At 36.4% G+C, this 22,837-nt stretch overlaps 2 protein-coding genes and 1 long non-coding RNA gene across 3 annotated transcripts in view; 1 reads left to right on the forward strand and 2 right to left on the reverse strand.

The window, feature by feature from the left end:
- Positions 1–3,242: 3,242 nt before the first annotated feature.
- Positions 3,243–12,136, reverse strand: LOC115434594 (pyrokinin-1 receptor-like). Its single transcript, XM_030156630.1, has 7 exons — positions 12,065–12,136; positions 11,227–11,384; positions 11,014–11,110; positions 10,240–10,445; positions 9,094–9,315; positions 7,573–7,750; positions 3,243–3,592 (listed from the first exon to the last, which is right to left on the reverse strand). The coding sequence occupies exons 2-7, from the start codon at positions 11,374–11,376 to the stop codon at positions 3,243–3,245; spliced, it is 1,203 nt and encodes a 400-aa protein (XP_030012490.1). The 5' UTR covers positions 11,377–11,384; positions 12,065–12,136.
- An 888-nt stretch (positions 12,137–13,024) lies between these two features.
- LOC115433785 (uncharacterized) lies at positions 13,025–14,456 on the forward strand. Its single transcript, XR_003937422.1, has 2 exons — positions 13,025–13,358; positions 14,157–14,456. It is a non-coding gene; the product is annotated as an uncharacterized LOC115433785 (long non-coding RNA).
- abcc2 (ATP binding cassette subfamily C member 2) overlaps positions 14,029–22,837 on the reverse strand; it is a 31,748-nt gene continuing 22,939 nt past the window's right edge. The window contains exons 28-32 of the mRNA XM_030155272.1: positions 21,843–21,986; positions 19,722–19,880; positions 19,472–19,638; positions 17,489–17,683; positions 14,029–14,536 (exon numbers count right to left, since the gene is read on the reverse strand). Coding sequence (XP_030011132.1) covers positions 14,407–14,536; positions 17,489–17,683; positions 19,472–19,638; positions 19,722–19,880; positions 21,843–21,986 — 795 coding nt within the window. The 3' untranslated portion in view covers positions 14,029–14,406. The remainder of the gene's footprint in view (positions 14,537–17,488; positions 17,684–19,471; positions 19,639–19,721; positions 19,881–21,842; positions 21,987–22,837) is intronic.

Consider the following 22,837-nt stretch of genomic DNA (forward strand, 5'->3'; position numbering starts at 1 on the left):
CCTTGTCACTGCATTTGAAAACAATTTTACTCGCCAACATCCGTTTACAAGTTTTTACAAAGCATACAGTATTGTGAAAAACTGTTGGGCCACCTTCAACTTTGCCTTTTTTTTTTTTTTTTCGCAGTGGTGTTATATTCTAATGCGCTTTGTTAATATTCATCATGAAATTACAGATAATATGTGCCCCACAACTGAAGAAAGCTGGGAATTTTTCTTTAGCAATGTTTTTTTTTTTTTTTTTTTTTCATAATTGCTGCAGACAAAAACACATTAATTTACCAATATTCATTGTCAAGTTTTTGTGACCACCTGTAGCTTTGTTGTTTATAAATGGATGTAATGAGCACATATATTTAATATCCTGTTTCTTTGTTACAATGTAACATAAAAATACATGAAATCATCATCACAACTGAAGGAAACTGAAAGTGTTTTTTTTTGGCAACATCTTTTTATTTTGCGTACAAACTATAGACAAACATATTTGCACACCAGCATCCATTTCCGAGGTTTGGTGAAACATACAGTACATGCAAAAGTCCCCGACCACCTTTTTTTTTTAGCTTTATTGCCTCCACCAGGAGGTATTGTGATCGCTTTGCTTTGTGTGCGTGCGTGTGTTTGTTTGTTAGCAAGATAACTCAAAAAGTTATGGACGGATTTCCATGAAATTTTCAGGAAATGTTGATACTGGCACAAGGAAGAAATGATTAAATTTTGGTGGTGATCGGGGATGGGGGGGGGCACGGGGGCCCACTGATCTTCCTTGGCGGAGGTCTGAGTGCTTTTCTTGTTGTTTTTACAGGGTTGTTATGACTGTAATATATAATTCTCTTTGTAACGGAACATGTTTTTCCCTTATGACACAGGTACTTACCCTCATAGACAAAAATAGGCATATATGCCTATCTTATCTTCACTGCATCCATCTTATCTATTATGATGTGTTGCACAAAGGAAATATCGCTTAATAGTCACCTAGCAACCATCTAATGTGTTAAATAGATCATTATGGCCCATAGAGATGTCTGGTAAAATGGGCTAATGACCAGGCATAACAAAAGATGAGAAAAACACTACAAACAATTATTATATCAGCTGATCTAAATTGAGACACAGAGCCATCCGCTGCCTTTCACCTATGCAGCCTTAAAAGACCCATGATTTATTGATCATGTGTGTTGGTACTAGACTGGAACAACAAGGTTGGATTTTTCAATAAATATCAACTCTGAATTTGGAACTGTAAATACACATTGTCTACAGTATTTATTTAATTTCTAAGATTAGTTAATTTGATAATTTAGTTATTTTTACAGCCCTTAAAGATCAGTAATTAAAGCTGCATATGACTTTCATCACCAATTTTTCATCAAATCTGTAAAACAGTCATAGCCTAAGTATCACGAATCTGTAAGCCTTTCCCTGATTATGCACCTGAATCTCTTCCCTCACAGTGAACAATTTCCAAGTGTACTCCACCATAAACAATCCATTTGTTTACAAACAGAGCCAGTTGGTCATGGATTTTTGGAAATTTGTTGCACCATGTATTGTGGGAAGTGGAGCTCCACGCAGCTGCAGTAGCAAGAGGCAATGAAGCTGTTGCTGTGTTTGTTGCCGCAGTGGCCATAATGTGGCTGCGTGGAGCTCCGCTTCCCACAGTGCATGTTGCGACAAATTTCCAAAAATGCCCAAGTATGACTCGGGTTTTACAGGTTTGATGAAAAATTGGTGACAAAAGTCATTCATAGCTTTAGTGCTCATTAATGTTCGAAATGTATCAAAATTGGACTAAATATTAATATTTATCTGTTAGAAATTTTAGTATCATGACAACACAAGTCTCTGAGAGCTTTGCATTTAAAACTAGAAAAGTACTCGGAGAGCGCAGACCTCCGCCAAGGCAGATCAGTCGCCCTCCCCCGATCACCTCCAAAATTGAATCACTTGTTCCTCGTGCCAGTATCAACATTTCCTGAAAATTTCATCAAAATCCATCCATAACTTTTTGAGTTATCTTGCTAACAGACAAACCCAGATGAAAACATAACCTCTGCCGTTCCTTGGCGGAGGTAATTATTGTCTGCACTGAAAGATGGAAAATACCACATACTGTTCCCAATTCAATTCTGCATGTCTTACAAAACTGGCTAGATGGATAGATAGACATAGCAGTAATAAAATTGATTTCAGACTGTTTTTAATGGATGGGATATCTACTTTATCTATCAGAATATTACACTGACTCAGACCTATGGGTAACCAGCTGATGCAGGGTGAGAATCATCACATATATATTTAGTGCATAAATGTGAGTCTGAGCTGACTCATTGTACTGTGTCTTATGGGCCGTACCGAGAACACAAAAATGTTTCTGAAAACATAGATCTTTCTCCTTGCTAAACTTAATTTACATTCATTCATTCATTCTAGGGTCATGGGGGGTACTTAATTTATATAACCCACAAAATACATGATTGTTATAGATATATATTTTTTTAATAAACAGCAACTCATTTTTTCATTGAACAAATAAAGCATGTTCAGGCATCATGAGACATAGACATATATGTTATTAAACAACAAGAATCCAAAATGTACATCACACATTTGTGCAAATTGTCAAAAAACTAGATTTCTGACTAATTTAGTGTAATAATAAAAAATATCTGACATCTATGTTAGTTTTAGATTTCAAAAAAGTTAATAAAATAGTATTGACACATGACCGTGTAGTAAAGCACCTAAATCTTTTTTTTTTTTTTTTTTTTCCCCCAACAACACTAATATTAAAATCACTTCATAGATAGTATCACACAACTGTACCACACTGTCCAAGTTTGCTTCCAGTACATTTAAAAAAGACAGCCTTAAAGACATTACATCAAACAGTAAAAAGTATATGAATAAAGACATGAATTAATTCTCCAAATCTATCACAATACTACAAGATAGTTAATGAGTCTCAAAAAGGACAAAATGAATGTATTCAACAATAGCAAAACTACAGATGGTATGTAAATATAGTTTTGATGATAACTATGTTTAACCACTAATGTTTAAACTCTACAGAATTCACATCACTGTAAGAATAAAATGATGGAATGGCCTAGAAACATAAGGGTATTTCAGGATTTCTCAGTGTAATTGTTGCTCCATCTCCGTTGAAATGTGCTATTATTACTGTCCCCATCTCTGATATATTTCGTTGATGACTATGTTTTTCTTTTCTTCCCTCATTTTCTCTCTGTGGCATTTAACGTCAGTTCTCTCTCTCTAGCTGTTGTACTCCCTTCTTCACCAGACCTCTTCCGCTGCATCCAAGACATTCTCTCATGCTTCCAGTAGCAGCGGGGCTTGAGCCTACTCAGAGTTCTCCAACACGCTCTACGGAACGTATGGGAGGAGATACAGAAGAGCAGAGGGTCCAGAGCACCGTTGATGTACCACAGTGGAAGAGCCAGGTAGGACTTCAGGACTGTATAGACGGAATGGACGGTGTCGGACCACACGATCACATAGACCTGCATCAGCGACGAGGCAATGTCTGGGAAATTGCAAACAAAAAAGGCCACCACAACTGCACCTAAAAGGCAAGATACAGAGGATAAAGCTGCTATTTTGTCTTTCGGAGATGCAGATGTATACAGCGATGGCCAGAATTATTAGAAAACCAGACAGATCTGAAAATATTGACCCCTTTAGCCTCCAAAACATGATTTCACACCATAATGTTCATAAAATATGCAGATGATATTCTGAGCACAACAAATATGCGATGAAGTGACCCTGCTGTTTTTATCCACTTATAATTTTAACCCATAAAGACCCAAACAGCAACCATCATCCAAAACCATCTACTGACGTAAAATGTTTAATACCTGTTGATCCACTTATCCTATCAATCCATGCAAATAACTGGTGTAAAAGGCAGTTTTTCATCATTTCATAGTCATCAGATATGACCCATTCAGACGTTCAGAGGCTCCGTAGTTACCGTGGAAACACTATCATCTTCTACAACATTGATTGGAGTTTGATAAATGACAGTGGATGGACATACTTGGTTTATGTTCAATTAATCATTTTTCAGTTTTCTGTTTCTGATAAAATAACCTTCAACTTTAATCTGAGCTTTTATGAATATCTGCATGATTAGTAAATTAAATATAGGAAAATACATGATTTACACTGAAAAATGTAAAAAAAAATACCTGCCCTCATGTTATAATAAATGGTGATAAATCACTTATGAAAGGTTGAATATAGAGAAAATTTCATTTTTAAAAATAACAGTGGGTCTTTATGGGTTAATACAGGCCTTGTACACTAACTACAATCACACCTGACAATGATCACAGAGAAACAAGATCACAATTTTTCACGGTGCTCTGAAGTTTATTACAGGCCTCAAAGCTCACACCCATTATTGTCTTTTATACGTTAGAGTTGGATGGACAGATCTTTTTACTTGTAGACTGAAACACCGATATTCTTTTATTTGTAAATGTATTTTAGATCTGCTTCCATCATACTTACTGGTCTACATCTGTTGGAATGACTTTAATATTACAGTCTCTGGTAGTGTTGTATAAAGTACTGGAAAGTCACACTTGAGTAGAAGTACAGGTACCCTACCAAAAAAATTACTTGGGTAGAAGTTCAAGTCACCAACTGAAAAGCTACTCAAGTTAAAGTCTTTAGTGGATACAGGTTAGAAGTTGTAAAAATTTTGTGTAAGGTCAGCGGTATAGGTGTAAGAAAACTCAGTCACAACCTGCCTGTTATTTCAGTTGGTTGGTTGTCCCCCCGATGATGAAATTCATTGAGCAGAAGTAGGGATGTAAAAACCAGAGAGGAGGTTGAACCCCCTCAACAAATCACACCGTGGTCCCAGGTACTGTTATCTCTACATGTTCCAAAAGTCAGAACAGAACCGGGGAAGAAAGCTTTTATATTTTCTGCTCCCACTGCCTGGAACAACCTAGTCTGTAAATATTATAAAAGTTCAAAGTTATTCTGAATTAATGAGAAAAGGATACGTCTAGAACAGTGGTTCTTAACCTGGGTTCGATCGAACCCTAGGGGTTCGGTGAGTCAGTCTCAGGGGTTCGGCGGAGGTCAAGACACACACTCGACTCATTAGTCGGGTGTGTGTGTCAGGCTAGGTCCGTGTATGTAAACAAACGGCTTCGGACACTTTCTCTGATTGACATCCAATATACGCGGTGTATTGTTGTTGCTTATAGCACTACAACACATCCGGAAGTGTTTATAATCTCTTCCACTCGTCTGACGATGAATTGAGTATTTTCCACATCGTTGTTATGACTTTTGCTACTTCCTGTTAACCACGGAGGCAGCCATGTGTAGCGTTTGTTTACATTTTTCGGTCACCGCACTGGTCAGTTACAATCATGTGACGACTGACGCACCGTTGCGGATGGAGAAATCGTATTACGCTAAAGCCAAGCTAGCGCCGTAATAAAACAATGATCACAAAAATACTGAAGGAGTATAACGAGAACTTTTTTTTGATACACTACATGCAATTATCTTTTTTTTTTATGTCAAAATTGCATGGTTCGGAAAGTTCGGAGTGAGATGAAACGAAAACCGGGTTGACCTGACGGCCTACATATGATTCGTGATGACACGCCTCACTTGGCCATCACTGGCTGCAGGTGATCACAAGGTTAAAAATTAAAACCATTTCAGTGTGGTAGTATTAAAAAAGGTCATGTCTTTGTGAAAAGGTATGTAATTTGTTGTGAGTTCATGCACTGTATTGGTTTTGTTCTTTGAACACAGTGATGTTAATGCACGGTTCATTTTGTGCACCAGTAAAACATATACCTGCGTCTTGAATTTGAAAAAAATAATATTTTATTTTTTAATAAAGAAGTGTTCGGTGAATGCGCATATGAAAGTGGTGGGGTTCAGTACCTCCAACAAGGTTAAGAACCACTGGTCTAGAAGTAGTTGTTTTTCTAATTGAGTGAATCAGATTCTGCTTTGAGATGCTTTTAAGGAACATTGTTGTATACTTTTAGTATCTTTTGAATTATTGATGGTGTTTTATAGGTATATTCTTAATTTAGTGATTTATGTATGGTTTTATAACTGGGTTTTATTATGTGTTTTATGTATATTTATAGTGTGGATGTATGGTTGTGATTTCTATTTTCTGCAACTTTTGCTGCTGCTGTCTCTTGCAAAAGAGATTTTGATTCTTGACAACTTTTTTCCTGATAAAATAAAATAAACCTCTTGTAACTTAATAATAATAATAATAATAATAATAATAATAATAATAATAATAATAATACATTGGTTTTATATAGCGCTTTTCTAAGTACTCAAAGACGCTTATTCACATGAGATAGTTTATGTTTGACAACTTTTCTTATCATATTAGACTGAACTTCACACTTAACCTTTTACCCTTTCTCTGCAATTAACCTTTCTCAGTGATGTATCACAATTTTTTTTACTTTAACCTCTGCATTGTTCAGCAGAAAAGTATTTTTTTCCCCCCTCCATATTTAATCAACTGATCATGTACATGTTCATAAAAGTAAATTTGAAGGTTATTATGCCATAACTGAGAAAACTGAGGCAAAAGTGACTTTTTCAACAAAATGTACCATTAACTGAATATAACATATAAGCATCTAAAACCACTATTATTGTCAAACTACATTGATTTTATTTGAGAATCAATGTTGAGGAGGGTGAGAGTGTTTCCATGTTCACTACAGACGTTATGAATATCCAAATAGGTCACATCTGATGCTAATGAAAAGCTGACCAGCATTGATAGGATTAGTGGTTCAGAGGTAATTAAAAATAAGTAGATACTTTTGTTTAGGTCTTTGAGGGTCAACATTTATAACTTGGATGTGAGTCAGATACTGTTTGTCTTGTCCATTTATTGTCCATATATTTACCAGTATTAAAAATTGACAACTTGTGGTCAATTGGACAGGAGAATGAGCTCTTCTGGTTTAACCTGGAACTGATGTGGCACCTGTCTACCACTCTGCAAGAGTGTCAGACAAGACCATAGGACTCAGGTGGAAGGTTTTATTATTAATGTCTGAAAGGATCGGTTATGCATGTCACAACATGCCACTAAGTATTACATGTACTAATCACTTTATATCTGCTCATTAATGTAATTTTGTTCTCAAATCAAATCAGATGGAGTTCCTCTTAAGTTCATATAGCATACTTACAGAATGGATTCTTGTGCATCTGAATAGAATCCAACTTGCATGTTTGTACTGCTAAGATAATAAAAATGCTGTGACTGTGCAGACCTTTGAAGGAACAATAGGACCTAATTTGTAATTATGTTGCTTTATCAGTCCAAATCTGCTAAACACTGTGACAAGGTCCTGACAAAAGCAGGGGTAATGAAATACATTTTAACTCATCATAGCTATTGTTGCATTCTAATCACATTGTGTTTTAAGTGAACATATACTTTGACCTCATTAGAGAAAAACCAATGACATTTACACTGCCATGATTTCGGGACATAACAATAATTATCCAACTCACCCATAAGTTTAAGGGCTCTCCTTTCACTTAAAAGTAACTTTCCATTTTGATGGCACTGGACATCTCGTCCTTCCCCTTGAACAGGACGTGTGAGACCCATATTTCTTCTTTGATGCCCATTCCTCTTCAGATAGAGCAGAATGAGCAGGTAGAGTGTAAAGATGGAGACCAGTGGAACCTGATCGGGGAGACAATGACTTAGTAACAATATTTGATGCAGGTCGTCTATTGAGTGCCACTTGTTTTATGCCTCGGTCACAAATGCCCTTACGAACGATGGGTTCACACAAATCTCCCAGTTCCTACGAAATCTGGAGTTCATAGGCATTCATGGGGGGGGGGGCATTAGTTTCTTATAGCCATCTTACAAAGTTGGTGCAGCTGCCGTTCAAATCGCAACAGCAACTTGAGGCCTTTGTGAGAAAATGACATGGTTTGCTGTTGTACGATGATGCAGAGTTCTCATGTTCTTTGTAAGGGTGCCTTAGGACCTTCCTATGTCATACCTACAACCACTGCACAATTTTTTTTATCATAAGGTGGCCATATGGCACCACTGTGCAACTCACAGCACTCTCAAGTCTTTGGTAGGAAGATCTTACGCTTTTTCAGAATATTTAGATTAGGCACTTCCACAGCTACAGCTGCAAGATGAAGAAGAGGAAGATCAAGCTGTTGTGGCTGCTGTTTTGATCAGGCAGCAGCAAAAGATGATGCAGAGAAGACAGAGACGTTGGTGGGTGCAGCCATGGATACAGAGGCGGCACCTCTACGGACAGTACGAGACTCTGCAAGCCTAAAACCTGACTCATTACTACCCTCCTGTGATTTTTACGTAGGTAACAGAATAAAGTAATGAGGTAGAAGTCTGAGGAACATTGATATATGAAGTAATGTGATGTCAAATCAAATGATTAAAAGACCAGTATGTGTTTTATGTGTTTAGGATCATGCGCTGTCCATGGTGCTGAATTACACATTCCTGTAGATTATATGCAGGGAAAACACTGACCTGCACTGTTAAACATAATAAAAATTAGGAGTCATAATAAGACATCAAATGAAGAAATAACCCCCTCTAAGAATTCCACGAATGACGTACTACTACCTATTACAAACACCTTACGTCCACTATAAGAACGCTGTGCAAATCTCTGCACGTCTGTTCTCGTGAATGCCATAACGGGCCCCTAAAGAGAATGTAATTTGTTCTTGTGATCTACTTGTGCCACCGTAGCAACATGGGGTTCTGGAATGGCCTCCTGATCTTAAAAAATCCATGAACATCATGTGTTGTTCTTAGGTTGTTCCTAAGGCATTCGTTAGGGCTACCTGCAAAAGGGGATTTCGTAGTGCACTCGTAGAAAATCTTCAACATGATCATCCACCTGGGTACAAATTTAGGAACAGTCTATGAACTTTCCATTCTTATAAGGCTGCCTTGAGAAGGTCATACGAAATAATCCATAAATTGTTTGCATGGTGTTCGTAGCTGTAGGGCATTTGTGGCCGAGGCATTACCAAGAAAAATAATCCAGCTCTCAAGAGTAGGGCCCCTTTGTAGATGTGTGCAGGGTCTGGCTCCACCATTTCACACATGGTTGAGACATGGAAAGCGTCTTCATAAGTGGCGGCAGTGTAGTCAAGGATGCAGGCCCGTGCATGGTCATAAACCAGAGCAAAAGGTACTGCAGAGACCAAGGAAATGATCCACACTAATCCAAGGCACGGCAGCCGAGACTTCTGTTGGAAAGGAGAGAGAGCAGAAGCCACAACATTTTAGTCAATATTAAAACCAATCAAAAGATTTCCATCACTATAAGTAGACACTGTATTAAGCATACAGTCAAATCTAATATAAGATCTAATATAAAAGCCTCTGAAATTCACTGGAAAATGCAACATGAGCTCATGAAAAGTTGACACAAAAGAGACACAAGTTTCTTTCAGTGACGCAACAAACATATGATGATCTTAAGATGCACAGATGTAAATTAAACTACCAACAGTAAATGAAATAAATTAACCTCAATATTAAACATCTGCAGCAGTTTAATATATACTTAGTGCTAATAAAAATGCATGGGTCAGAATAACATGTATATTTGGAGATATATTAAATTAATTGGTTTGGGGATACCTTCATATTAAAAAGGGAAACATTGGTCATTAGAGGATGAAATGTGGACAAACTGTTATCAACTTAATACGCTTATTTGGTGTAGATCTCGTGAGCAACATATACAAAATAGGCACCTGAGCAAATCATTTTTTCTGGTAATTACACCACATGTTTGGACCGTGCATTTTTTAATGGCGCTAAGTATATATTAATATAGTAGTAAATTAATCTAAAGACATCATATAGGCCTATTATATAAAACATTTATAGGGGCTGTTTTACTGTTTGGTTTTCAGATTTAAGTGCATTTTTCTGAGAGTACATGCTTTTACTTACGTAACGTTTAAAATACAGACCATGCAGACATCCAGGACTGACAGGTATAACAGAACATTCATGCCCACTGCCATTAGACTCTACAACACCTCAGTCTTATGAGTGACTGATGATTGCTTGTTTTCACTTTCGTTTTTCATTGGTGCATGAAACACAAAAAAATCAGTACTGTGTAAGAAAATGGTATTCATGTAGAGCAAACACTTAACCTTTAAGCTGGACACAGACCACATGGTGTGGCAAATAGCTGCGTATCGTTCAGCAGTGAAAGTCATGATGACCCAGCTTGTGGTAGCACAATACAGTTGGCGGATCATGAAGTAGACCTTGCAGACTCCTTGGCCAAGACGCCATGGATAACTCTCCCAGTAATACCGGTACAGTGTAATTGGGATGGTAAGCAGCTGCAGAATATCTGAAAAAAGGTTTGACACTAAGGGTTGGAATTTCATTGGCCATATAGTATGTGCTAATTTTAATTGATGTAAATGAAGTAGCTGTCTATAGAAATTAGAGCAATAGCATTTTTTTTTTTGGTAAGCACAGTGGCTCGTAATTGATGGTTTAATGAGTGTATAGGTAAATGATGACATTTAAGTCCTTTTAATTAAGTCAGTGTGAAAGGTCATCAGTAGTTTCTATGGTGGTGATGTACAGTATTTATGCAAAATGTAACATGTTACTCTTAATCTGGCTTTTATATGTACAAAAGCATTGGAAAACAAGCCAGAACGAAAATTAAAATGAAAAAGCAGGCATATAGATTTAATCTTATCTCTGTGATTGCAATTATGGCGACTACTGTATGTTTACAGTTAATTTATAAGGTTTTGTTTTGACGGAATTATTGAAATTCATTGCTAACAATCACTAACATATCATATCTCATCTTAAAAAAAAAAAACAAAACAAAACTGAAATTTCCCCTTGTGGGACTAATAAAGGCATATCTTATCTTAACAATCCATAAGGTGTGTGTGTACCTGATGTAACCAGACTGAGGAGGTAGAATCGAATGGCGCTGACTCTCATATGGGCATCCAAGAGGAGAGTTAACATACTCACACCATTAAACATGACCTGTGAGGAATTACAGCAGAGAGCAAACTGTACTGTGACTCACTACAGAGAGAAAATAGGCTAATGATTCTATTCTCAATTCAAATGAATTTCAGTTAAATTTTTTCAGTTCCTACTCCAAACAAGAAGATGATGCTGTAGAAGATAGTCACAGGGACAGCAATTGTCAACGGTTCACTTTTGGTCACACTAATGTCGAGCTGTGGCGTCTCACTTGGGCTGACGTTACAGCTGAAGAGGAATGAAAACTGCTCTGACAGGTTCATGATGAAAACTACACAGAGACATAAAATAGTATTAAAATATTGCACTGCATACTGCTAAACACATTCTTTAACCTCCTAAGACCCAGGAAAGTAAAAGTTTTGTCTTTTTTACATGAAATAATTGATTGGAAACAGCATAATGCAACAGTTTTTTTCAGATACATTTTTTTCATGGAATGTCATTCACAGAGGACCGTGTTTTTATTGAAGTAAATCTGTGAAATCTTGCCACCTACAGAGGACAAAAATGCATTGCTGGGTCTCAAGAGGTATTAATTTAAATTGAAAAAGGTTGCACTTAAATGCATTCACACTCACACGTAGAACAATTTATGTATAGACTGTCAGTCTCAGTTACAGTGAAAGGTTTAAATACATTTTTCAGTTCCAGTAAAGGGTCTCTGGACATACAAATGAAGAAACCTGTTGCATTCTTATTGCACACACTATAAAGCTCATTTTTCAAGCTTCTGCAGCAAAACAGATGCAAATAAAACACATGCACAGTATGTAAAGGCTACTCCAGAAATGGACTAATCAGAAATCACATCAATTCATTCACTATATTCAACATATTTCTTAAAGGCTAAGTAGAATCATGTAAACGCTGTGCAGCCTGTTAAACTATTAATGAAGCAAAAATCCAAAATGCAAAGATTAAAAGAAGATTTTTAATGTATGGACTTACCCTCTGGAGTATAAAATAAAAGATGCAACCCTGCAGCTCTCCTCCCAAGCAACAATCACCGCTGTTGGTTTTACCATTGGCTTCTGCTTTGTGCTCTCTCCTTTTCCATTCCTCTCTCTCCCTCTGATATTCACCCTCTTGCCCCCCCCCCCCCCCCCCCCCCCCCCCCCCCCCACACACACACACACACACACACACACACTGCATGCACAGAGACAAGCATGAATGGACACCCCCCCCCAATAAATCAAAACAGCTCCTCCACTGTGTCGAAAAAGCGGATCGCAGCTGAATTACTCATAAAAATGCTGTAAACATTTCAATTACTGGTACATGTATATTTCTGTTTCTTTTTCTCAGAAAGAAAATGCATAGACTTGTATTTACCTTTATTTTCCTCAACATTTTAGTTGTGTCTTAAAATAAAAGGGTTTATTATTACTGAAACATTTTTGACGGAGGAGCTTCTCCTGTCAGTAAGAGATCATTTCAGTTCCATACTGCAACGTGTTGAGCCTTTCATTAGAGCCAATTATATTCCAAAATTAATTTGAAAATGATTTAAGTGTTCAACACGTTGGGGAAATCTAATAAGAACACAATGCGCTTTGGTGGGTCTTATTTCAGAAGCAAAGCTATTCCAGAATTGTGGATAAGGAGTGATCTGTACATACATTTTGACAGATATTGACTTGATTTGTTGAGCCCTAACTGCTTAACCTTAGAATATTATTTTCAGATTAATCTTTGAATCTAATCTGGCACGGAGCAACTTGATTTTTACATGGTTTAACAAATACACCTCGTCGTAGAAAATCTTGTTGGGAGACAAATAAAAAAACAAAACAAAACCTGCACACCAATATAGCTCATATGTAGGGCTTATTGTCAGGGTTTATCTTAGAAGTCTGACAAGGAGCATCTTGAAGTGCTGTGGCTGAATTATGTCCTAATACAGAAGCAATATGACTGCTTGGATTTTTTTTTTTTTCATATTCCTTAACTAGATTTTTTTTCCTGGTCACTTTGAACTATAGCTGGACAATGATTCAAATTGCCATTGCAATATCAGCCTGTACACCTGTAAATTTCAATGAGACTGAGCAGAGAGAGCTACAGCTACAACTGTACCCAACCCTGTAAATAAGGTTGTATCCTGCAAGGATAAAACTCGGTTTTTTGCCCCCAGTTAATCAGATATGAGTGCAATACTAGCATTTATACACATATTCCTTACTTTACCAAAAACATTTGGGAAAAACCCATTCAGCATTAGACTTAACACTGCACATGGGTATTTCTATGAAACTGGTAAAAACAGGACAGAGGGGCTAAGCATTCAAACAAGATGTAGACTAATGTTATGAAGCAAGTTTGGAAGAACTTTGGGTCTATTTTAAAAATAAATACTGAGATAAAAGAGAAAGTATTTTTGAGATTAATACATTTTTACATATATATATATATATATATTTTAAAATACAAAAATCTGCATTCAACACGGCAAAAAGGACACGAACATTACGCACTACTATTTTTTCGAATATCTTTTTATTCTCTCACAGGTACATTATGGGAATTGAACTAATTATGCAAGGCAGAAAATGACCGCTGCTGCAAAATTACTCGCAATTTATACAGTATGTGTTTAAATAGGCAGGTTCCACATGTAACACCAATGGACAAAATGGGTTACACACGAAACCTGGAGTGAGATTGTTGACTCATGAAAAATATGCATGTCTGAATTAGAAAAACCACTAGGATCATCAAATTTAACACAGTGTCTTTATTTATAGCGGTATATAAGACAATTTCAAGCCATGTTTTCCAGATCAAATGCACTGACACCTAGGGAGCTTTTCCTGTCTCAATTTTGGTCCTATTTTTGGCCCCAATATTTTATTAAAAATTCATTTATTTTGGGATGGCTCAGAGCAAGAGTATAATTTTTTGGCATTTATCTGAGGTCATCATTAGGTACATCCTGGGGGGAAATATGTTTAAATTTCTTTTTTATTATTGGGTCTAAAAAAGCTGGCAAAGTGCCAGGTACCAAAATGAACCCAGTTTCATAGACGCACCCATATAGGTCTGACATAAACAAGTTTCAACACAGGGGATGCAACATTTTAACAATTCATTAAAAATCAAGGTACACATTGTTCAGATACAAAAAAATTATGTACAAAGAATATCATTTCTTTAAATCTCTTCCTATAAATACAAACGTTACAATACTTATTTATGTAGAAGAAAATATAATTTTCACAGTCTAACCATAGAAGAAATTAATGAAATAAAACAAATGGAAAAAACAAGCAAAAACAAAATTTGGCAAATCAGAGAACTGTGTCCTCCACTTGTGTTATCCCAGCATCTTTTGCCATGGAATAGAAATGGCCTTGTTTGATGAGCAGGTTGCTTGGAGAGTCAAATTCCACTATTTTACCAGCATCGAGCACCATTACCCTGTGAGGAAGCAACATATAGAAAAAGTTATATCTCATATAGATGCAACATTGGAAATAATTATTACACATTTATTGCAATTGCTGTGTACAACAACTTTCAAATTGAATTGGTAAAATTTGCGCATTTCCCAGTAGATTGCCAAAAATAACATACATAACACTAAAAAACCACTTGGAGAGCGCAGACCTCCGCCAAGGCAGATCAGTCCCCCCCCCCCAATCACCACCAAAATTTAATCATTTGTTCCTGGTGCCAGTATCAACATTTCCTGAAAATTTCATCAAAATCCTTCCATAACTTTTTCAGTTATCTTGCTAACACACAAACAAATAGACAAATCCCGATGAAAACATAACCTCCGCCGTTCCTTGGTGGAGGTAATAATACAATCCAAAGGAATTTATGACTCAACCAAGGGAAAAGAGGAGGAGAGGAGAAGGCGGCTATTTTGGATCATGTAGAAAGGCACAATCAGTCAATGCTATGAGATTCATAAAAGAAGAGGCACAAAACACCTTTCAACAGGACCTCCTTTTTTTTTTTTCCCTAAAGTGGGTAACAATTTCATGGCAGATTACAAAATCACTGAAATACAGTATTAGCAAAACCATGTAAACACATAACGACTTGGGACTAATGGATGTACACTGCCCAAACCACTTTTAGCTGTGATTATGTCACAAATTTACCATTGTGTCATTTCAATGCGTGTCATTTATGTCCATTCAGAGATGCAGTGTTTTTGTATTTTTTTTTTCTTTTTGCCAGTATCTTGTATTGCCCATAGCAGAGTCAGACCACTGTGTCAAATCTCCATCTCATCCCAGTGGGGTTAAGGTGTGGACTCTGTGGTGTCCAACCCAAGTAGTGAAAATGACTTCTCACACTCCCTGAACCACTCTGTCATAATCTGAACCTGAGGAATCCTGACATTTCTTGTCAGATCCACAGATGCAATAACCTGGTCATTCAGTATATTCAGGTATGGTATGGAAAGGAAAGGAAAGGAATAGTCTTTATTGTCATTGTATGTATAACCAAATTAGGAATCTGGGGGGACAGAGCTTTCTCCATCACAGCTCCAACCCTCTGGGACTCCCTCCCACCTTCAATCTGACACTGCTCCGACCCCAACACCTTTAAATCCCTTTCAAAAACTCATTTATTTAAGATTGGTTTTAATGTTTAATCTTAATATCTATTGTTTAAGTGTTTTATATTCATATACCTGCCTTTTGCACCTGCTTTTAATCTGTTTTTAATAAGTCTGTTTCTGTTTTTATCTGCTGTATGTAAAGTGTCTTTTAGTTATATGAAAAGCGCTATACAAATAAAATGTATTATTATTATTATTATTATTATTATTATTATTATTATTATTATTATTTCATTTATTTATTTATTTTTATCATTATTATTATTATTATTATTATTAGGAATACAACTCCAGTCAGTGCAGCAATATTTACAAACACCAGTGCTGCAGACATAAAAATAGAGCAAATATAACATTACAAAAGTTAAAAATTAAGATAAGAAAATATTATTATTGTTTGTTTGTTTTGTTGTTTTTTTTTTTTTTTTTTTGTTTTTTTACAAATTTAACAAAGTGACATAAGAATGGAGCTTATTAGGATAAAAACAAAAAAATTAAAACTGGATAAAATATGAATAGGTGCAGTTGACAGTATTAACAGTATGTGCATCTATGAACAATATTAGCACTATTACTGTGTAGTATTACTGTGAATAACAGTATGTATATTTATGAAACAAAACGTATCTATTACAGTATGTATTTCCTATAAAAACAGTATGTATCCCTATGAACCAGGTCTATGTAAAAATAGTGCATTTATTTTTGACAAATACTGAATAAATATTGCATTGTTATTGCAGGACGTAGGAGGTAGTCAGTTGATCAGATTTTCTGGATGCATAATGTTGATGAACCTTGACTTAACCAACTGAAAAATCCCAGATCATAACACTGCACCCACAGGCTTGTACTGTAGGCACTAGGCATGATGGGTAATCACTTCATCCACCACTCATCTCACCCTGATGAGCTATGGAACAGGATTAAACTGGACTAATTAGACCACATGGCCTTTTTCCATTGAAACCCTGTCCAGTTTTTATTTCCCCTAGTAATCTGAAGCCTTTTTTTTTTTCACCGATAAGAGATTTTCTTAAGGCTACACAGTTTTTTTTCTTCTGCCAAACATTGACTCAATTAATTTAACCTCTCAAGTGTTTTTTTCAATCATGTTTCTTCCTCAAAGCTCGCAGTTCACCACTAAAATTTGAATGATATGTTGGACAGTCATTCACCAATTTTTTTTTGTAATTTCTGCATTCTCTGTAGTAGTTTTCTTTTCTCTATACAGTACTCTATCTTTTCCATGACTCCAAAGACTATCTGTCATGACCGTCTAAGAAAGAAGAGGTTACTCATTGTATCAGTTAGGGTGTTTAAATAAGTTGTTGCTGACTGACATCCAGGTAGAGACTTTTTGAGCCAGGCAAAATAAGTTTACCAATAAAATGGGGGAAAAAAAGACAATTAAATGTGTTATTTAAGATGCTGAAACCAGTCTTGCTCTAGGCAGCTGCTGTTGGAGGAGTTTGAATGGATGAATGTGACTCACAAAGTGTTCTAGGAGCCATTGAGATAGAAAACAGCTTTGCAAATGCAGTTCTTTTATTAAAATGTTGTGGGAACCATTAAGACACAAAACAGCTTTGCAAATGCAGTCCTTTTATCATTTCCATATCTCTGCTTTTTGTTTTTGTGTAAATGTTACAACTTTTCACATCATACTATATGGAGGCCTTTTGTTGGTTTGTGCCAGGCGCAAAGCAGAGAAAAGTGGGAAAAAAGAGGGAAGATGTATTTGCAATTGTTAAGGGTAAGGCGAGACACTTAATTAAAAAATCATGACTCACCTTGAGCTGTCCATGATGCTGTGCAGGCGATGTGCAATGGTGAGGACTGTGCAGTGGGAAAACTCTTTACGGATGGTATTCTGAATCAGATTATCCGTCTCCAGGTCTACAGCGGCTGTGGCTTCATCCAGAATTAAAATACGAGACTGTCTCAGCAGTGCACGTGCCAGACACAGAAGCTGCCTCTGTCCAACACTGAGAAGAGAGTGTGATGAGTTTATATCACAAACGGGCGCAAAACAGAAAAATATACTGTAGCTCAAACTGACACTGCCCAACCCTGGTCCTAGCGAGCTACTATCCTGCATGTTATATCAGGGATGTCCATCTCCGGTCCTCAAGGGCCTGTATTCTGCATGATTTTGATATTTCCCTCTTACAGCACATCTGATGGTCATTGTCAGGCTTCTGCAGAGCTTGATGATAGGCTTATCATTTGAATCAGGTATGTTGGAAGAGGGATACATCTAAAACATTCAGGATAGTAGCTCTCGAGGACCAGGGTTTGGGCACCCCTGCTGTAGCAGATGCCTGACATGAAAAAAAACTGTATACTTCAGAATTCATCCTGTTCCTTTTATCAGCATTACATCATCAATAAACAGCAGTGAGACAGCTCTACTGGCAGCTGAACATGTCCATGTCATAATACTGATCCACCATGCTGGACACATGATGAGGTCTGCTTTGGACCATGAGCTGTTCTTTTCATCTTACCAGCATTCTAGCGTAAATTAATAGTATAAGTTAATCTTGGTTTCATCTGTCCACACAATCTTTTTTCAGAACTGCGCAGGCCCGTTGCCTGTTGCCTGTTGTTGAGTGTTACTAGTGGTTGGCACATTGTTGTTGACCCTCTGTGTTTACATCTGTCAATCTCTTGATTGTACACCTTAATAATGACATGTCTTCCTCCTCAAGTGTGTTCTCAATTTGGCTGGAACATGCAAAAAGGTTTTCTAATACTTCTGCAATCATCCACATATTCTTCCAGGAGCCTTTCCTTTTAATTGTTAATTTGACCACTCCTAAAGTTTTCATTATGTCACTGATAGATTTATTCAGTTTTTTTTAAATCTATTTCTGCTATGCACTTAAATGTATTTTGCACCTTCATCATAATGACCATTACCGTTTACTTTGCACCGTACAATTAATTTTTTAGCATCTGTCTGTCCTCCACTTGCATTGTCACCTTTTTGGACTTCATATTGACAATTCGAGTGAAAAGCTATAAAATGTAAATTAAACATGTGGAATCAACTCCAGACCTATCATTTTGTCATAGAATAACTAAAGAACAGGACATATCTGGACATGTTGCTGCCTGTGAGACAGTTGTCCAATTATTTTAAAGCTTTGAAATAGAGGCACCATGTTTAAAAGGTTTGTAATTCCTTAACAGTTAATCTAATATTTTTGTTAAACTCGTTGAGTTGAAGGTAGCAGTCTACATGTCAATTACATCTTAATCACTTCATTTCAAGTCCATTGTGGTGATGTACAGAGGAAACATAACAAAATGTATTACTGTTCATGTATTATGGACATGAGTGTCTGTTCAGTGTTTGTGTTCAGAATTTATAGAATATTATCTACACAATAATGATGTTAAAAGTTCTGTAATGGTGGTTTTGGGATAGAGGCCAACATTTGATGGGTACATGGCTAACCCATTATTCCAGTTTAAAAAGCTTTACACTGGCTTCCAGTTAATTACAGAGAAGAACAGAAAGCCTGTAGCACAAATCTCTAAATGGCTTGGGCCCAGAAAACATCTGTGATGTTGTTTTTTTTTTTTTTGTTTTTTTTTTTTAACAGGATTTCAAGTAGTAGAGCTACGAAAGCCCAGAGTTTCATAGAATTTAGTTCTTATGCCACATGGATAAGTAGGAAAAAGTGGATAGAAGATCAAAGAAATAAAAGGGGTAAGTATTCGAGGGGCCATTATAAACACTGTATCAGTGTTTTTGCCTGACTCACCTAAGGTTCTCTCCTCCTTCTGCAACTTCATGCTGTAATTTCTCCTGCAGCCCAGATACATAATCCTTCAGATGGGAGAGCTCCAGTACTCTCCAAATCTCCTCATCACTGAATTTGTCAAATGGATCCAGGTTCATTCTCAGAGTTCCAGAAAACAACACAGGATCCTACACCCAAAGGTTGGATAAGTCAGCATATGATTAAAAACCAATAGAAATAAAGTGTTAACATTGAATGTTTTTGTGCACACCTGTGGTATGATTGTGAGCCTGTTTCTGAGATCATGCAGGCCTATTGTGGAAATGTCAATATCATCGATGATGATCCGACCCTCAGCAGCTTCAATTATTCTAAACAAGCAGTTGGTTAGGCTCGATTTTCCAGCTCCTGTGCGACCCACTATACCAATCTGGATGAGGTGAGACAGAGACATAATGACTGACATGTCTTTCATATACAGTCGCAGAAGAAAATTATGAAACCACCCTTGTTTTCTTCAATTTCTTGTTCATTTTAATGCCTGGTACAGCTAAGGATACATTTGTTTGAACAAATATAATGATAACAACAAAAACAGCTCGTAAGAGTTTAATTTTAAAGCTGATATCTATCCATTTTCCATGGTTTTCTTGATAATAACCAAAATCACTTAAATTCTTACATCAATAGCTATGGCATTGTACTGCCAAAAACAGTGCTTTTAGGCATTCCATGTTTTCTTTTCTGTCTGTTTTAGTCACATGATACACACAGGAGTTAGTACTTGATTGTATAACCCAGGGGTCAGTAACCCTGGTCCTAGAGAGCCACTATCCTGCATGTTTTAGATGTATCCCTCCTCCAACACACCTGATTCAAATGATAAGCCTATCATCAAGCTCTGCAGAAGCCTGATAATGACTATCAGGTGTGATGGAAGAGGGAAACATCTACAACATGCAGGATAGTGGCTCTCTAGGACCAGGGTTTCTGACCCCTGGTATAACCATTGTTTTTGATGACTTTTGATGGTCTAATAATTTTTTCCATGACTGTAGATGTAACCACCTACAATCATTGTCCCTCAACTTCACTCAGATTTTAATGCTTAAAAATGTAAAATATGACTAATAATATTCAGTTTTGCACTTGTAAAAGCATGTCTTGCAGTAGACTTATACAGGGTGTCCCATAAGTCTCCATACATAGGAAAAATAAACGTTTCTTGACATAAACCATTTTTATTTATATAATATGCTCTATATGACTGCCATTTTGTCGGAAACACATTTCAATGCGTGTCCTCCACTGCTGAAGAACTATAAAGAAGAAATATAAAGAAATACATGTTAGAAGCATATGTATTATGTCTCCTATGTATGGAGACTTATGGGACACCCTGTATATTACATCCACTAGAAACTGTCATAACACATATCACAAATAACAGCAGAAATGGTGTTTGTTCTGTGTCGTCTTTTGATTTTTTACAAACATACAAATCAATAAAATAAATAAAGGTACTTGACACACCATATAAGGAATTATTATTATTATTATTATTATTATTATTATTATTATTATTATTATTATTATTATTATTATGTCTAACACTTTTATTTTCTATGTATCCTTTGTGCTCTACTTTCTCTGGATGCTCTACACATAGAAAATACATATTGTACGGGGTGGGGAAGCAAAATTTACAATGAACATTTAGTTGTTTTTTCTCAGCAGGCACTACATCAATTGTTTTGAAACCAAACATATATTGATGTCATAATCATACCTAACACTATTATCCATACCTTTTCAGAAACTTTTGCCCATATGAGTAATCAGGAAAGCAAATGTCAAAGAGTGTGTGATTTGCTGAATGCACTCGTCACACCAAAGGAGATTTCAAAAAGAGTTGGAGTGTCCATAAAGACTGTTTATAATGTAAAGAAGAGAATGACTATGAGCAAAACTATTACGAGAAAGTCTGGAAGATACTATTAAAGAAGAATGGGTGAAGTTGTCACCCGAATATTTGAGGAACACTTGCGCAAGTTTCAGGAAGCGTGTGAAGGAAGTTATTGAGAAAGAAGGAGGACACATAGAATAAAAACATTTTCTATGATGTAAATTTTCTCGTGGCAAATAAATTCTCATGACTTTCAATAAACTAATTGGTCATACACTGTCTTTCAATCCCTGCCTCAAAATATTGTAAATTTTGCTTCCCTACCCTGTATAAGGATTTATGATAACATAAAATTATTAAAATAAGCAGAGATGATCACAGTCAGTCCCCAAACACATCATTTCAAGAGTGCAGTCTTTTTGTACTCTCAGTAAATCTTCTAGGCTTGTTGTGCCCATCAGTTATATATACAGGAAACAAACAAACCTTTTCAGTGCTGTTAATGTCACAGGTGATTCCATGCAGCACCAGCTCTAATTCAGGCCTGTATCGAACCTTGTAATCATCAAACTGTAGCCTTCCTTCCTCAGGCCACTTCTCCGGTGGCCGTTTGTCAGTTATCCACTTAGCCTGTATCAACAAAACAAAAAAAAAAAAAAAGAAATGGTGTGAGCAGATATCACGAGAATCACAACACACAAAAAACCAAAACATATCATCTATACATTTATGATCTGGAAAAGAAAAGATGATTTACATATTCATACACTGTTGCCAATTATTTAACAGCACGAGTAAGTACGGCTTTCTAAGAGGTTTTAGAATTAGAAGTTCTATGATGATGCTTGTAAATTTAAATCTAAAGGTCAGAAGCGTGTGTACAGCATTGAACAGCTTCTGTATCACTGTTAGGGGAGTTAAACTGTGGAATAGATTGAGTGCAGAACTAAAGCATATTGCCAGTATGACTGTATTTAAAAAGAGAAATAAAGAAATGATTTTCCAGAGGTACATTAATAAATAAACTCCATAAGGTACTTGTTTGTTATTTGGATATCAGTTTTGCAATGTGTTGGTAAATGTGTTGTAATATGGATGAGCAACTAAATGTACATGTTTCAAAACTGCTGATAAATTTGGGAGTGTTGTTTTCAGTAAGCATGGAAAGGTTTGAAGGGGTAGGATTAGATAAGTTTATACTTCTTCCTACTCCTTTTCGCTCATGTAAATTTTGAGGCGTAAGACGTTGCAGTGTTAAGTTACTGTTTTGTTTTGTTCTCATTCTCTTGATTATCATTTATTTGCATTTCTGTTTTTAAATTGTCATTTACATGATCGAAATAAAGATGTCAGTCAATCAAGCAATCAGTTTGAGTCAGCATGTGGATAGTCTGTGTCCAGATGCAGATTTATTGGCTGTGGCCCCATAGTTAAGCATCCATGCCCATCTGTCACAATTTTCAACCTCTTAGCACACTGAG

Source organism: Sphaeramia orbicularis, chromosome 15 (assembly GCF_902148855.1).
Source record: "Sphaeramia orbicularis chromosome 15, fSphaOr1.1, whole genome shotgun sequence".
NCBI classification, from domain to species: Eukaryota; Metazoa; Chordata; class Actinopteri; order Kurtiformes; family Apogonidae; genus Sphaeramia; species Sphaeramia orbicularis.

What these genes read in the sequence shown, in the direction of transcription:
- LOC115434594 (XM_030156630.1), bottom strand. Translation starts at nt 11,376, where the DNA reads ATGAACCTGTCAGAGCAGTTTTCATTCCTCTTCAGCTGTAACGTCAGC. An exon ending in CCTCAGTCTGGTTACATCAG is followed by an intron (nt 10,446 to 11,013) that starts GTACACACACAC and finishes ACCTTTTTTCAG; the next exon opens with ATATTCTGCAGCTGCTTACC. An exon ending in GAGAGCCCTTAAACTTATGG is followed by an intron (nt 3,593 to 7,572) that starts GTGAGTTGGATA and finishes CTTGCCTTTTAG; the next exon opens with GTGCAGTTGTGGTGGCCTTT.